A 15,151-nucleotide genomic window follows, 5' to 3' on the forward strand; every position below is an offset into this window, starting at 1 on the left:
GTTACAAACTGAAAAACTACCTGAGACTAGCAAACATTTCTTTTAATTTAAAACATTCCTTTTTTTGTTTTGTTTTTTTGAGACGGTTTCTCTGTAGCCCTGGCTGTCCTGGAACTAACTATGTAGACCAAGCTGACCTCAAATTCAAGAGATTGACCTGCCTCTGCCCCTTTGAGTGCTGTGATTAAAGGCATGTGCCAGCATGTATCTTCAAACATTTCTAAACACCAGATCTGTTTAAGCCATAGAACTGCCTTGCTGGATCAGCTTCTTGCGTAGGCAATACAACAAGCCAATAGGAGAGGGCATTTCTTTCAGTATTTTGTTTTCTGCTTATTGACAATGTATTTTATTTATATTTCTTACTGAAATTCTCACAGAACCATTGCTAAGTAGTCCAGCCTAGTTTATTTTAGATTGCTAGAAAAACACACCTAACAAAAAACCACAGATTTTTTTTTTGTTTGTTTTGAGAATTGCATTTGAACTTAACAATTGAGAATTGCATTTGAACTTAACAACTGCATCTTAGATATTTTCAGTTAACTTTAGATATTAATTTACTTGGAGGAGCATTAAGTATTATCTAGTTATTGCTTTCAGAAATGTGTTACATTCTGTTCACTGAGGTACATGAATTAACTTGCATTTTTAAATACCACCCTTTATTTATCTTAAAATAAATAGGAAGTACCATTGGCACAAACTGCACAGCCCACATCAGCTATCGTTCGTCCAGCATCCTTACAGGTTCCCAATGTGCTGCTCACAAGCTCTGACTCAAGTGTCATTATTCAACAAGCAGTCCCTTCACCAACCTCAAGTACTGTAATCACCCAGGCACCATCCTCTAACAGGCCAATTGTGTAAGTGATTCCAGTCAGCCACTGACTGTTTGTGAGTTGTTAGGGTTTTCTTACTTTGGTTTTTCCTAGGATATTTAATTACTTGAATTATATCGTGTGTTTGTATGAGTGTGTGTCTGTGTATATGTGTGTATGATCTGCCTGTCTTGGTTTTTGGAAACTTTTAATATTCTTTTTAAAAATAATATTATCTAACACATTGGAAAATAAATATCTAAATCTTAGTCAAAAAACAACAGTGAACATAGACTATAAGTTAAGATGGTCTTATTTTTATGCTGTTTGACACAAAACATAGTTATTCCATTTCAAGATGACATTTGTCTCAGTTCTTAAAAGTAAATCCCAAGAACTTTCTGATGAGAATTTTTTTCATTTCACAAATTGGAAATCCATGATTTTTTTCAACCAGTTTTTTTTTTTTCTTAAACACTCATACATGTTTATGCATTTAAATTGGAAATCCATAATTTTTTAACCAGGTTTTTTTTTTAACACTTATACATGTTTATGCATTTAAGATGCAATTAAAAATACCTACGTTTTGGAATTTGCCTTTTGGAAGTTAGAAAACTGATTTTTAAGTACTGGAAAGACAAAAACTGTTAATTTTCCAGGGGTGGTGGTTGCTATAGATCTTTACATTTTCCCTTGTTTTGTTTTTCTTAGTCCTGTACCAGGCCCATTTCCTCTTCTATTACATCTTCCTAATGGACAAACCATGCCCGTTGCTATTCCTGCATCAATCACAAGTTCTAATGTGCATGTTCCAGCTGCAGTCCCAGTAAGTTGGAAAGTTAGACCATTTAAGTCTTTGTGTCAAAACTGGTCTTGATAAAGTAACCAGAAAATAGAGTTGAACTGCTTGATTGGCTTACTAAATATAATCTATCAAAATGCGTATTAATGGGGAGTAATATTTATTCATCGATACCTGTAATCAGCTATACTATCCAGGCAAACATGATTGGATAGAAAACATTTTCCTTTTCTCCCCATTGTTTTCTGGGTTTTTTATTTGTTTTTTTTTTTTTTGTACTATTTCTGGATTCAACTCATTTCAGTTTGACTAGATTTGTAGAACTTAAATATTTCCAACTTCTTATTTTAAGATATTTGTATTGGGATGCTGTCAAATAGCTATGGTATATGTAGTTATAAAAATTACTATAAAAATGTAGTCACAAAAACACTTGTCCTTTGTGATTACATGAAGTTATAGAATTCCTTTGGTGACTCAAGCATATTAAGGTCTAAACATACATATTTATTTAGACCTGGAGACACATGCCAGTAATCCCCATATTCAATAGGCAGAGGTAGGATAAAAAGTTCCAAGCTAGCCTGAGTTATATAATAAATTGAGGCTAGCCTGGGCTACTTTGTTATGAGAAAATCCAAAAGAAGTTTTATGAGGCACATGTTAAATATACAAATTTTGGAAAATGTAAACAAGGTAATTAACTATATTGAGTTGTCTAGTAAACATTGAAAAACATTGTTGAAGATGTTTGATTAAGAGTTTGTATAGCTCTTGCAAAAGACCTGAATTTAGTTCCCAGCACCCATTTTGGGTCATTCATAACTGACTATAACTCCAGCTCTAGAGGATCCATCAACTTTGGCCTCTGTGGGCATCTGCACACACAGATAAGCACACATGCATATAAGTGGAAAATGAAGTTTTCATTTAAAAGCACAGTTATTTGAAATGATGAAAAATTGCTATTTTTCCTATCCTCATATTTCACAAATAGCATATTTTCAAATGAGTCTTATAAATTTCACATTTTCTTCCTAAAAAGCACTGTTACATGTCAAGCAAAGTTGTCCAAAACATACTATTTTCATTTTCCTTAATTTATGATACAGCATGTTTTGAATTTTTCTTAAATAATTTCCTATAAAGAATACTTCCAAGTCGTAGTCATTCATATAATTAAATAGGTTTTGTTTTGTTTTGTTTTGTTTTCTGGGACTGGTGACATGACTCAGTGGATAAAGACACTGGTCACCATATTTGACAGCCTGTGTTCCAATCCCCATGTCCCACATGGTGGAAGGAGCGAGCCAGTTCCAACAAATTGTCCTCTAACCTCCATATGTGTGCCATAGCATGAGTGTGGGAACATAGATACAATATAAATACATGTAAAAAGTTTGTTTTATTCTGTTATTACATGGATACATAGTGTTGATTCATGTGGTATAATCCTTTACTATATAGTTTTTTGAGATTATTTTTAAAAGGCTACGTATAGCAACACTCTAAACTTTGTGGTTTGGGTATTCTCAGCAATATTAGTAGCATATTACGTGATACCTTTATTTTAAAACCTTCCAACATCCCTCCCTCCCTCCCTCCCTACCCCCCTCCCTTCTTTCCTTCCTTTCTTCCTTCCTTTCCTTCCTATTGAAGCAGGATCCCACTGGCTGGTCTGGAACTATGTAGACCAGGCTGCCCTTGCACTCACAGAAATCCACTTGAGTGCTGGGAATTTTAAGCACTCTAAATATGCAAAATTACTATTGATGGAGGCAATTCCAAAATATTTTGTCTTCTTTAAATAGAACCTTGTTACTCAAAATGCTTTACTTAAAAGACTTAGTGAAGTCTAAGGTATAAGGTTTGTTTTCTCTTTTTTGAAGATATTTTTAAAGCAAGAAACAATCTTTGTATTTAGGATAAAATGGTTATCCTTTTAAATGTGCCTTTATTGAAAGCAGTTTGCAATGAAAGATTAACACTGTTCACATAACAACTGCTAAGTGAGAAGCAAAAGTGGCAAAGCCTGTTAAAGTATTTTCTGAGTTGTCAGGGACACCAGCTTCTGTTTTATTATACAATATGTTAACATGTCAAAGCATATGTATTTCTATAAAGTCATATACTTATTTTAAGAAATCACAGTTTATGTTGATTTATCATGTTAAAAATAATTCTTATTGTCAGACATTTTGATAGTCCTTTTAAATGCAAAACTGGAATTTAAGAGATAACCTACAAATTTTTGCATCAGTCAATTTTTTGGGTTTTTTTTTAATTTATTTTTATTTTATATACATTGATGTTTTGACTGCATGCATGTCTATGTGGGGGTGTCGGATCCCCTGGAACAGGAATTATGGGTTGTAAGCTGATATGTGGGTGCTAGGAATTGAACCCAAGTCCTCAGGAATAGTAGTCAGTGCTCTTAATCATTGAGCCATCTCTCCAGCCCTGAATGTTATGCATTTATAAGAGAGAACAGTTGAAGCCAGGCCAACTGACACAGGCCTGTTAGCCCAGCTACTTAGAAGGCTGAGAGAAAAAGAATGCAAATTCAAACCTAACCTGGACTACAAAGTTGGTTCAAAGCCATCCAAAATAACCTTATAAATCCTGTCTCTAAAAAGCAAAAGTAAAATGATGGCTAGTGATACAGCTTTATAATAGAGCACTTGCCTCAAAAGCACAAGGAAGGTCTTTGATTTAATCCTGGGAGGTGGGTTGGGAGGGTGAATACAGCCCTTTGAGAAAGGCTAAAACATGGAGATTAGTATTTCAGAGAAATTGACAACTTTTGAAAGATAAATCAGGTGGTACAGTTCATCAGAATTCAGTGCAAACATATAATCATCTGTAGCTAACACTTATAATTTTCTAAATCCAAAGGTATAAATTATAATCGTGTGTAATAAAAAATGCATGTTTTGTAAATACTGAGTTGAAGTTATTTTCAATATCTTTTACACAGCTTGTTCGGCCAGTTACCATGGTGCCTAGTGTTCCAGGAATTCCAGGCCCTTCCTCCCCTCAGCCAGTGCAGTCAGAGGCAAAAATGGTAAGCAAAGTTTGTTTTGTCTTGAACATTTATTGAATCTCTTAATTTATTTTCCATTAAGACCAACATCTTATGAAGTTGTGGGTTGTATTATACTATAGAAGAACCAGAAATTTTGGGGGGAAAAAGGCTTCCATTAGTGTAGTGGCTTGGTTATGACACTTTAAATATAAAAGGTGAGCTGAGAATAAATTTTTGGCTCTTTTTTTTTTTTAGCTTATTTATTTATTATTAGTTAACATTTTATTAACTTTGTATCCTGCTCCCTCATTCCCTCCCAATCCTATCCTTCTTCCCTCTACTCCCTGCCCCTTTCCAAGTCCACTGATAGGGGAGGACCTCCACCCCTTTCATCTGACCCTGTATTATCAGGTATCTGCAGGACTGGCTGCAGAGTCCTCCTCTGTGGCCTAGCAGGGCTGCTCCTCCATTGGGGGGTTGCCCACCATTGAGTTCATGTCAGAAATAGTCCCTGTTCCCCTTACTAGGAAAATACACTTGGATACTGAGCTACCATGGGCTACATTCAAGCAGAGGTTCTCAGTTATATCCATACATGGTCCTTGGTTGGAGAAACAGTCTCATAAAAGACTCCTGTGCCCAGATATATTTGGTCCTTGTGGAGCTCCTATCCTCTCCAGGTCATATTAACTCCCCCTTCTTTCATATGATTCCCTGCACTCTGCCAAAGATTTGGTTATGAGTCTCAGTATCTGCTTTGATACACTGCTAGGTAGAGTCTTTAAGAGGCCCTCTGTGGTAGGCTCCTGTACTGTTGCTGTTTTCTCCTACATCCAATGTCCATCTCATTTGTCTTTCTAAGTGAAGATTGATCATCTTACCCCGGGTCCTCTTTCTTATTTATCTTCTATTTAGGTGTATAGATTTCATTATGTTTATCATATCTTATAGGTATAAATAAAGAACTAAAGAAGTTAAAAAGCAATAACTCAAGCAATCCAATTAAAAAATGGGGTACAGGGCTAAACAGAGAATTCTCTTAGAGGAATATAGAGTGGCAGAGAAACACTTAAAGAGATGCTCAACCTCTTTAGCCATCAGAGAGAAGCAAATCAAAATGACCCTGAGATTTCACCTTATACCCATCAAAATGGCTAAAATCAAAAACTCAAGTGACAACACATGCTGGAGAGGATGTGGAGAAAGGGAACCCTCCTCCATTGCTGGTGGGAATGTAAACTGGTACAACCACTTTGGAAATCAATCTGGCCCTTTCACAGACAATTAGGAATAGCGCTTCCTCGAGACCCAGCTATACCACTCCTAGGCATATATCCAAAAGTTGCTCAAGTACACAACAAGGACATTTGCTCAACCATGTTTGTAGCAGCTTTCTTTGTAATAGGCAGAACCTGGAAACAACCCAGATGTCCATCAGTGGAGGAATGGATATAGATATTGTGGTATTTTTACACAATGGAATACTACTCAGCAATTGAAAACGAGGACATCATGAAATTTGCAGGCATATGGTGGGATCTAGAAAAGTCACTCTGAGTGAGGTATCCCAGAAGGAGAAAGACACACATGGTATATACTCACTTATTTAGAGAATAAAATTGTAGTGTTGCTTCTGATCTGTCTGGTTCGGACTGTGCTTTAAACTCCTCCTTGTGGAGGCTCTGAATCCTACAGCTGAAATTAAGTAGAAGCTCTGACAGCAGTACTGAACAGTTAAACAAGTTTCTCTAGATAGTGTGTCAGTTGGAAAGCATTGCATGTGATTAAAAGGAAATGTGCTTTCAACATTAAAGTATTTTTATTATTTTAAAAGATAAGTCAAAGGGTTTGGAAAGATGGCTCACCAGTTAAGAGCACTGCCTGTTCTTCCTTAGGACCCAGGTTCGGTTCTCAGCACCCACATGGTGGCTCACAACTGTCTATAGTTCCAGAGGATCCAATACCTTCAAACAGAGATACATCCAGACAAAACACCAATGCATATAAAATAAAAAGTATTTTTTAAAAGATGAGCTATAGATTACATAGGAATCAGGAGATAAGCTTTTTATTTTAATCCTGACTGTGTATTCACCATCCTTTGGGTCTTTCCCTTCATATGGGCTAGGCAAGCACTCTGCTACTGAAGTAGATCTTCACCTCCCATTTTTTGTTTTATTTTGAGATAAGGTCTCACTAAGTTGCCCGGGCTGGCTTTGACCTCACTCTGTTGCCTATACAGGCTTTGAACTTGAGATCCTTTTGCCTCAGCTTTTATAGTACCAGGATTAGGGGTCTGTATTACTTGCCTTTAATTTTTCTAAGATTTCTTATCTGTAAAGTTAAAAGGATTAAGCTTTCATTCCTAGAGTCTTTTTTTTTTTTTTAATTCATATCCTATGACTTGTCTTAACTTTTTTGACAGAGGCATGAAATTTCTCATATTTATCAAAATCAGTTTAATAGAATGTCTGTGGCCTATTAATGATAAAATGATAGTTCATTATTTTAGTAAATAATAGGTTAGCATTGCTAGATTCTTATGTGCTTCAGTTCTTTATTAAGCACTATGGTAATACAAAATTTGCACACATAAGAATATTGCTTGTAATACAGCTTAGATTTTTTTAAAACTACCGTTTATTCATTCAAATAATCAATCTGAAATTTGCACATGATAACTTTAGTGTAAAACTTGTCTTTCACCTGGATAAAGGATGACTAAGGTTCATAAATGATCTAGTTACTGATTGTGCTGAGAGAAGAATGCAAACACTAAACGGGAAAAATTTTCGTATTTTTACCACATTCAGTTCAATCCTGTTTAATATTGAGTTGAATCTTTTTTTTTATTTAATGACCAGAAACCTTCATTGGAGATGTGTTCTATGTGTTATATTTAAATATGGTATTAAGGGGAGGGGGTAATTTGACATGCATGCAGAAAATAAAAGCTGAGTAGAGTAGGAATGAGAGACTATTGTGGTAATGTGTCTGGACACTTTCACATACTCAGTGTGGTTTTTATCCTACAAACTGACCCAAGAGGAACAGACACTAAAGGAAATTCTTTTGGTTATAAGAACCATAATCCTAGCATCTGTTCAAGTTACCAGTAAATCATTAGTTGAAAACTAGGGAAGTCAGAATGACCCACTTAAATTTAACAACCCAGTTCAATTTCTTATTAGAATTTTAGTTAGAGGAAAAATATTATTTTCTTAATTTTGATTAAATAAAAATTACTTTTCAAATTTTACAAGTGGATGTGTGCACCTGTGTATGCATGTGTGGAAGCCGGAGAGGGTGCCGTGTCTCTCCACCACACTTTGTTTCCGACAGAGCCCTCACTGGATCTGGAGTTCAGGGTCTGAGCTAGACTGACTAGCCAGCAAGCCTCTGGGATCCGCCTATCTCCACAGCCCCCAGCACTGGAGTTACAGGCACATGCAAGCACTTTACCCCTGAGGTGTGGTGTTAGTGCCTTCCATACCTCCTCTTGTTTTAAATTTTTAACATTTATTTTGTTTTTAATTATGTGCATGTATCTACTTGTATATTTTTGAATATGTGTACATGAGTGCAGGTGCCTCTGGAGTCGGAGGCACCAGATGGAGCTGGAGTTACAGATGCTTGTGAAGCATCTGACATGGGTGCTGAGAATCCATTTGGGTGTTCTTACTTGCTGAGCCATATCTCCAGCCTGGCTTTTAAGTTTTTAATGATGGAAATTGTTTATATGTACTTTTATACATAAAAGTAAACAAGATAATATAAGAGACTACCATGTACCTATCATCCAGCTTCATTTGTTAATAACTGATACGCTGTCGTTCAGATTTTAGCTGAAACTAACATCCATTTATTTTTTGTTTCATAGATTTTAATGTAAATTTTATATGTATTGAAATGAGCTCTATAAAGTTCTGGTAAATATGTCTCTTCATGTAATATATGCTGTTGTTATCAAGTAGACCATTAACACACACCCATAAAGTTTTCTAATTAGTTTTGTGGTTTGGCACCATAAATTTTAGTTTAGTATAAATAGACTCATTATATACTGTTTTGTATGTAGCTCAGCATATATTTCTGAGTCGTCCATGTAGATGAGTATATTGTAACTTCATTTTAGTACAGAGTATTTCATTGTATTAGCATACTACAATCTTTTGTCCATTTTCTCAGTGACAGACACTTAGTTTCCAGTGTTGAGCTATTATGAGTAAAGCCACCAAGCAATTTTGTTATTCTCTTGTCTTGTCTCATCTCTGTGGTGATGGAGACTGAATCCAGGGCCTCACAGATGCTCAGTGGGGTTACTGCCACTGAGCTACATTCACAGTCTCAGCTACTGCAGACCTTCTTGTGTGTCTCTTTGTGGACATGATTGTTTGTATTTCCTTGAACAAATACCTGAAGAACACAATTGCTAAGTCAGATACACATTTAACCTTTGTTATTTGTAGCCAGGCTGGCCTTAAGCTTATTGTATAGTTAAGGATGACCTTGTCTTTCTAATCCTCTTGCCTCCACTATCTAAATACTAGTATAGGTGTGTACTTTATATAGTGCCAGAAATCAAACCCAGAACTGTGTGCATGTGAGGCAATCATCCTGTCAATTGAACTACATCCCATCATTTTAGAGACAAGTTCTCACCCTGTAACCCAGGCTGGCCTAATACTCAAGTTGACCTCAAATTTGAAGCAGTCTGCCTACTTCGGCCTCCAAAGTGCTGGAATTACAGATATGAGCTACCATGCTCAGGTCACTTTCACATTTCTTAAGGCTGTATTTGTATTTTTTAAGTTTAAAGTTTTTCTTTCTCCTAATCTTTTATCTTCTTACAATAAAAACCTACACCATTTATTGGAATTATTTTTTCTCCTAATCTTTTATCTTACAATAAAAACCTACACCATTTATTGGATTTTTTTTAACTTTTTATTATAGGCATTTATAGCTGTAAATTTTCTTATATTCACCAATTTTGATGTACTCAATTTTCATCATGATGAATCTAATTTTTACTGTGATTTCTTTGGCAAGAGAGTTATTTAGAAATGTATTATATAATTTTCAAATATTTGGGGATCTTCAACTTGTTTCTTACTGATTTCTATTCTAATCATGTTGTAAGAACTTACCATCATTGGTGATCTTCAAATATTTGATTTACAGCTATTTCTGTCCCTTGCTGTTTATTTAAGAAAAATTTCATGTGTCCTAAGACATTAATCAAGCAATATCTTCTGTATCTTTTTAGTTATAATGAGATAGTCAAGAGTTTTATTTTCTAGAATGGAATTGTCGATTTGTTTTCAATGCCCAGAGCAATAGGATTGTATCCTATGAATGAGATATTTCAGTTTCATTGTTTTGTTATATTAATGTTATTCATGAGGACTGCTTTTGTTTTTTTCAAGACAGGGTTTCACTGTGTAGCTCTGGCTGTTCTGGAACTCGCTCTGTAGACCAGGCTGGCCTCAAACTCAAGAGATCTTCCTACCTCTGCCTCCAGAGTGCTGGGACTAAATGATGCACCACCGCTGACTCAGCAGATGAAGTGTTTGTCATCAAATCTGATGACCTGAGTTTGATCCCTGAGACCTACATGGTAGAGGACAGAACCAGCTCTGACCACCATACATGCATATGTTCATACAAACACAATACATAAGTAAATAAATAAATGTAATAAAAATGTTTGAAAAACATAAATTTTAATGTCCAGCTTCTGAATAAGGTTGCTACTGAGTTCCTATCCAAGGGTACAGCAGCATCTTAATTGTCAAATAAATGATGTCCTGCATCAGAGACTAAACTCCCCATGTATGTTTTTCACATGTGTGAGTTCTGGCTCACATGCCTACATCTGTGTAATGAATTATCCTGACTCTACCTGTCTGTAGCTCCTACTCAAATTCAATTTTCCTTTCATTACTGTAGTTGGATTTTGCTTTGTTGTTTGGTAGTTGTAACCAGACTTTGCTATTTTGTGGGTTTTTCTTTCTTCTACTCTTCTCCACCCTTTTCACACCATTTCAACCCCCTAGCACTAGATAGGAGAGGAAAATGGATAGAGGGGGAAAGGGCAACGTTATCGTTAGACTGTGTCTTGCTGATTAGGGGCATCAAGTTTGATCTTCGCTATGAGGACATCTAATTTCTTTTTCTCCTTTTTTTGTCCATGACTATGACCAACAGCATCCAACCACCAAGCAGCAACCCCTCCTGCCTCTCAGGGCTCTAGCATTTACATACCCTAAGAAAAGTATCCAGAATTCCAAACATCACAAAATCACAGAAACTATCAGCAGCTGACAAAAATCACACCCCTGCTAAAGTTCGAGGCAAATTATGTCACCTGTGAAGCAGTCCCATCTCCCCTGATTAAGACAGGAAACAGAATATTTTTGTGTTTTTTAAAGAAACCAAAACTCCAGAATTCTCACTGCAGTAGTGATACTAGCTTTGAACCATTTGAACATTTTTTTTCTTTTTCTTTTTGGTTTTATGAGGATAGTCCTAGCTATCCTGGATCTCAGTTTGTAGACCAGGGTGGCCTCAAACTCGGAGATCTGCCTGCCTCTGCCCTGCAAGTTGTGGGATTAGAAGTGTGTGCCACCACATCTGGCCCTGAACATTGATTTTTAAGCTTGCTTCCTTTATTTATTCTGAGTGTGTATGTACCACATGTGTGTAGTGCGCAGTGAAACCGGAAGAGGGTATGGGGTCCTTGGAGCCAGAGTGACAGACTATTGTGTGCCAACTTTGAAGGTGCTGGGAACTAAATTCTGCTCCTCTAAGAAAAGCAGCCAGTGCTCTTTTATGCCGAAGCATCTTTCCATCCCCCTAGCTGAACTTTTTTTTAAATTTATTTATTTTTATGTGCATTGGTGTTTGACTGTATGTACGTTTATGTGAGGATGTTGGATCCCTGGAACCGGAGTTACAGACAGTTGTGAGCTGCCATGTGCATGCTAGGAATTAAACTCAGGTCCTCTGGAAGAGCAGTCAATGATCTTAACCACTGAGCCATCTCTCCAGGCCCCTCCATCTGAACTTTTTGAAGCATCCTGTTTTGAGTTTCATATCTCTCTTATTTTACTTCATTGCAAGAACTTACTTTACAGCATTGGTTTTTAATCTGTATCTAACTATATAGTTAACAGTTTTAGTTCTGCTGTGGTATGACATGGCTAATTGTTACTAAAAAATAGTTGAAGAGCAATGACAGGTTTAAAAGCCAGATAAACTACAGTTGAGAAACTTGACTTTGAATCTAAGGATGGCCACATATGTTTTAATTTTTCTAATTTTCAGATACTCACTGCCTACAGGTAGATAGTATGTATTTTTGTCTACCTCAAATACAAAATTTAGATCATTTGTTTTTCTACTGAAATTTGTAGCTCAAGCTTTTAAAAAATTTTAAGGAACTTTCAAGTCTTTGGAATTATTCCTTTGATACAAGAATAAGTAGAAATTTACAAGTAATACTTGTTAATGCTATAGAAGAATTACCAGGATCTGTGAATTTCTGTAAAATTACACTAAGTCTCATGAAATTTAGGCTTAAGGGATTTATCATTAAGTCCATAAACCATATATATTTATTTTTTATATTACTCCTTTAGTAATGTTACTTCTGAATGTATATAATATAAAAAGAAAAAAAAACACTCCTTTGAGTAAGATGTTAATTACCTTGGAGTTCAGTTTCAGGTTTAATAAAGTGAGTTCCCTTAGAGCGACTTCTTTAACACTTGTGTGACAAACCAAAAAATGACTTTGCACACAGTGGGTAGCCAGTAGTTTTTCTGCAGGGGGTTTCTACTAAAAGCTGACAGAGGGCATCTTGGCAAATGTTCAGAAACCTACATTAACTTAGCTGGGCCCTGCATGGAACCTCATGTTCAGCAGAATTCTTCTGACCTGTCTCTGCATGCCGAACTAATCAGCAAACACCTAATGAGCCCACACCAAAGAAACAGACCCTCTCCCTATCGACTTCATTTTCATGTGTTCTCTAGGGGTAGGAAGACAAGACTTCATGAGGACTGATGATACTGCAAAGACCACAATAATGATAATTAACTTGCTGAATTTAGAAGATTATGCTGTTAATTAGTTGCAAAATAAAGATAAGTAATAAGGCAGCAGATGGTAGACTAACACCCAGGAGAAGGAGGGTTATCACTCTGATGAGCTTCTGTGGCACATATGAAATATGGATCTGACTTGCTCATAAATTGCTCCAAGAGCACATTATCTTTTTCTTTGAACTATGATGGAGTAGTTTGTTCCTAGTGAGTTCTGACAGATGTGATAACATTTATTTTCAGGTGCTGCATAAACATAGAATATAAATAACACTTTTTAAAGCAAACACCTCTGAAGAATAAGTGTATAAGATGGGTCAGTGCAACAAAGTATCCATCCTTTAACTATTTGGCATAGTCTCTCTTAAAAAAAACCTTTCAGTATAGCAATTGAAATTTATATCAGGAAAAATTAATTCTAAACACAAACACATTTGTTTGTTGCTTAGAAACCTTTACCCTAAAGTTAAAACTATGCCGATTTTACTGCACATGTTGGAGATTATAGCCCCTTTAAGTCTTATCTAAGTGCTTGACCTTTATTCCTCTAGATACTCACTTTTTATTTACTTATATTAAGCTTCTCTTTTGAGAGAAATGTTGATCTTAGTTTGGAATTAGCAGCATATGATATGTAATTAATTGAAGATGCACTTAGAATACTTAATACTAGGCTAAAACTTTTTTGCTGAACTGTTGTTTAAAATACTGGACTGCCAGCCAATAGAATTCCTTCTTTCATCTCTATCTTAATTCATTCTGTGATACTGAGAAGAAACCTCAGTCTTCAAGAAGTTTCTTCACTTGTAACATGGTGATTGATTGCTGTCTATCTGCTTGTCCCAAAGGTCTATTTGTAAAACGGCTGTCCATTATATTTAGTTTTGCATTAATTCTTTTGGCCTTTAAAAATATCATAATAAGTGAGGATAAGTGAATCTTAGATATCCTTGTATCAGTTTTATGAAGGTTTACTGACTTCCTTTTTTAATTTATAATTTATTTTTATTTTGTGTTCATTGGTGTTTTGCCTGCTGGAGTTACAGACAGGTGTGAGCTGTCATGTGGGTGCTGGGAATTGAACCCAGCTCCTCTGTAAGAGCAACCAGTGCTCTTAACTGTTTAGCCATCTCTCCAGCCCCTACTGACTACTTTGATCACATTGCTTAATCTATTTTTTTTAGCTTACATATACTTCTGTGTAATTTTTTAAATCAGCAATCCAGAGCAATGTTAATTAACCCTTGAATCTCTCTCTTGTAGTTTATACCCAGTGGCCCATTTTATAAGTCAGACCCATTGTCATCAGTGAAAGAGCACAGAACAAACGTTTGTGCTTCCTCCCTGGATGATACTGTATCCCTGAGGGCACTCATGGGGGAGAACGAATGAGCACTGATGCTGTGAGCGCTCTGTGTGGTAGTGACTTGGCCTACTAAAGATTATTCAAGAGAGTGATGTTGATGCGCTCTGACTCCCCTGTGTGCAGTTACTGTATTTCATTAATCCTGAGTTAAGCTCTTGACGATAAAACTAAATGCTTTTAAATTCTACGATGTTTTCTGCCTAAGGAGTTAAAAAATGTTTTGCCAACACAAAATTTACTAAGCTCAACCTCTTAATACATTGTACATTTAATGTCTAGAAATGAAACTCCTGCATCAATTAATTGGAATTGTTCTTTGTGTTTTGATGTCTAACATTCTGATGATGAGAGGCATAAATGTGTAGATTGACCACCTTTCCAGACTCTCTCCTCTGTTTATATGACGTGACCTACAATGCTGTTTTCTAGCTTTTATCTTTCTGCCTTCAGTTCCTAAATTTTCCCGATTCTAGTCAGTTACTAATTTGGTTAGTCATCTAATTTGTTTTAATCCATCCATTCATCATTATCCTGTCTGTTGTTACTCTTTTTTTGTATGTGTATTTGTTACAAATTGATTAAAAAAGGGAAAAAGGAGGAACCAGTAGTCACATCTGAACTCCGTGGTCTTGCACATCATTTATATATAGACTGTTGAACCACACCAGTGCTTCAGATGATCCCCAAGTGTATTTGGAAAATAAAAATTTGTATAAACTAAACTCTCCTGATTCTTTGCTCCTATGCTAAAAACCTGCAGGCTTCTATAGCTCCTCCCCCCCCCTTAAATGAGGGGCCTGGAGAGGTAGCTCTGAGGTTAAGAATGCTGGTTGATCTACCAGAGGACCAGGTTCAGTTCCTAGTACCCACACTGTAGCTCACAACTGTCTGTAACTCCTATTCCAGGGGATCTGACTCTCATTCATGCAAGCAAAACATCGATGTACATACATACATACATACATACATACATACATGTATACATACATACATACATACATACATACATACATACATACATACATA

General features: G+C 36.0%; 1 protein-coding gene across 3 annotated transcripts in view; it reads left to right on the top strand.

Annotated features, from left to right (window-relative positions):
- Positions 1-15,151, top strand: part of Atf2 (activating transcription factor 2) — a 74,567-nt gene that overhangs the window by 42,671 nt on the left and 16,745 nt on the right. For 2 of the 3 annotated variants that reach the window (XM_055600412.1, XM_055600413.1), the window contains 3 exons: positions 688-866; positions 1,536-1,650; positions 4,604-4,690. In XM_055600412.1, coding sequence (XP_055456387.1) covers positions 688-866; positions 1,536-1,650; positions 4,604-4,690 — 381 coding nt within the window. The remainder of the gene's footprint in view (positions 1-687; positions 867-1,535; positions 1,651-4,603; positions 4,691-15,151) is intronic. The other variant, XM_055600415.1, reaches the window with a different exon arrangement.

This window comes from Psammomys obesus, unplaced genomic scaffold (assembly GCF_907164565.1).
Source record: "Psammomys obesus unplaced genomic scaffold, mPsaObe1.curated_primary_1811, whole genome shotgun sequence".
Taxonomy (NCBI): Eukaryota; Metazoa; Chordata; class Mammalia; order Rodentia; family Muridae; genus Psammomys; species Psammomys obesus.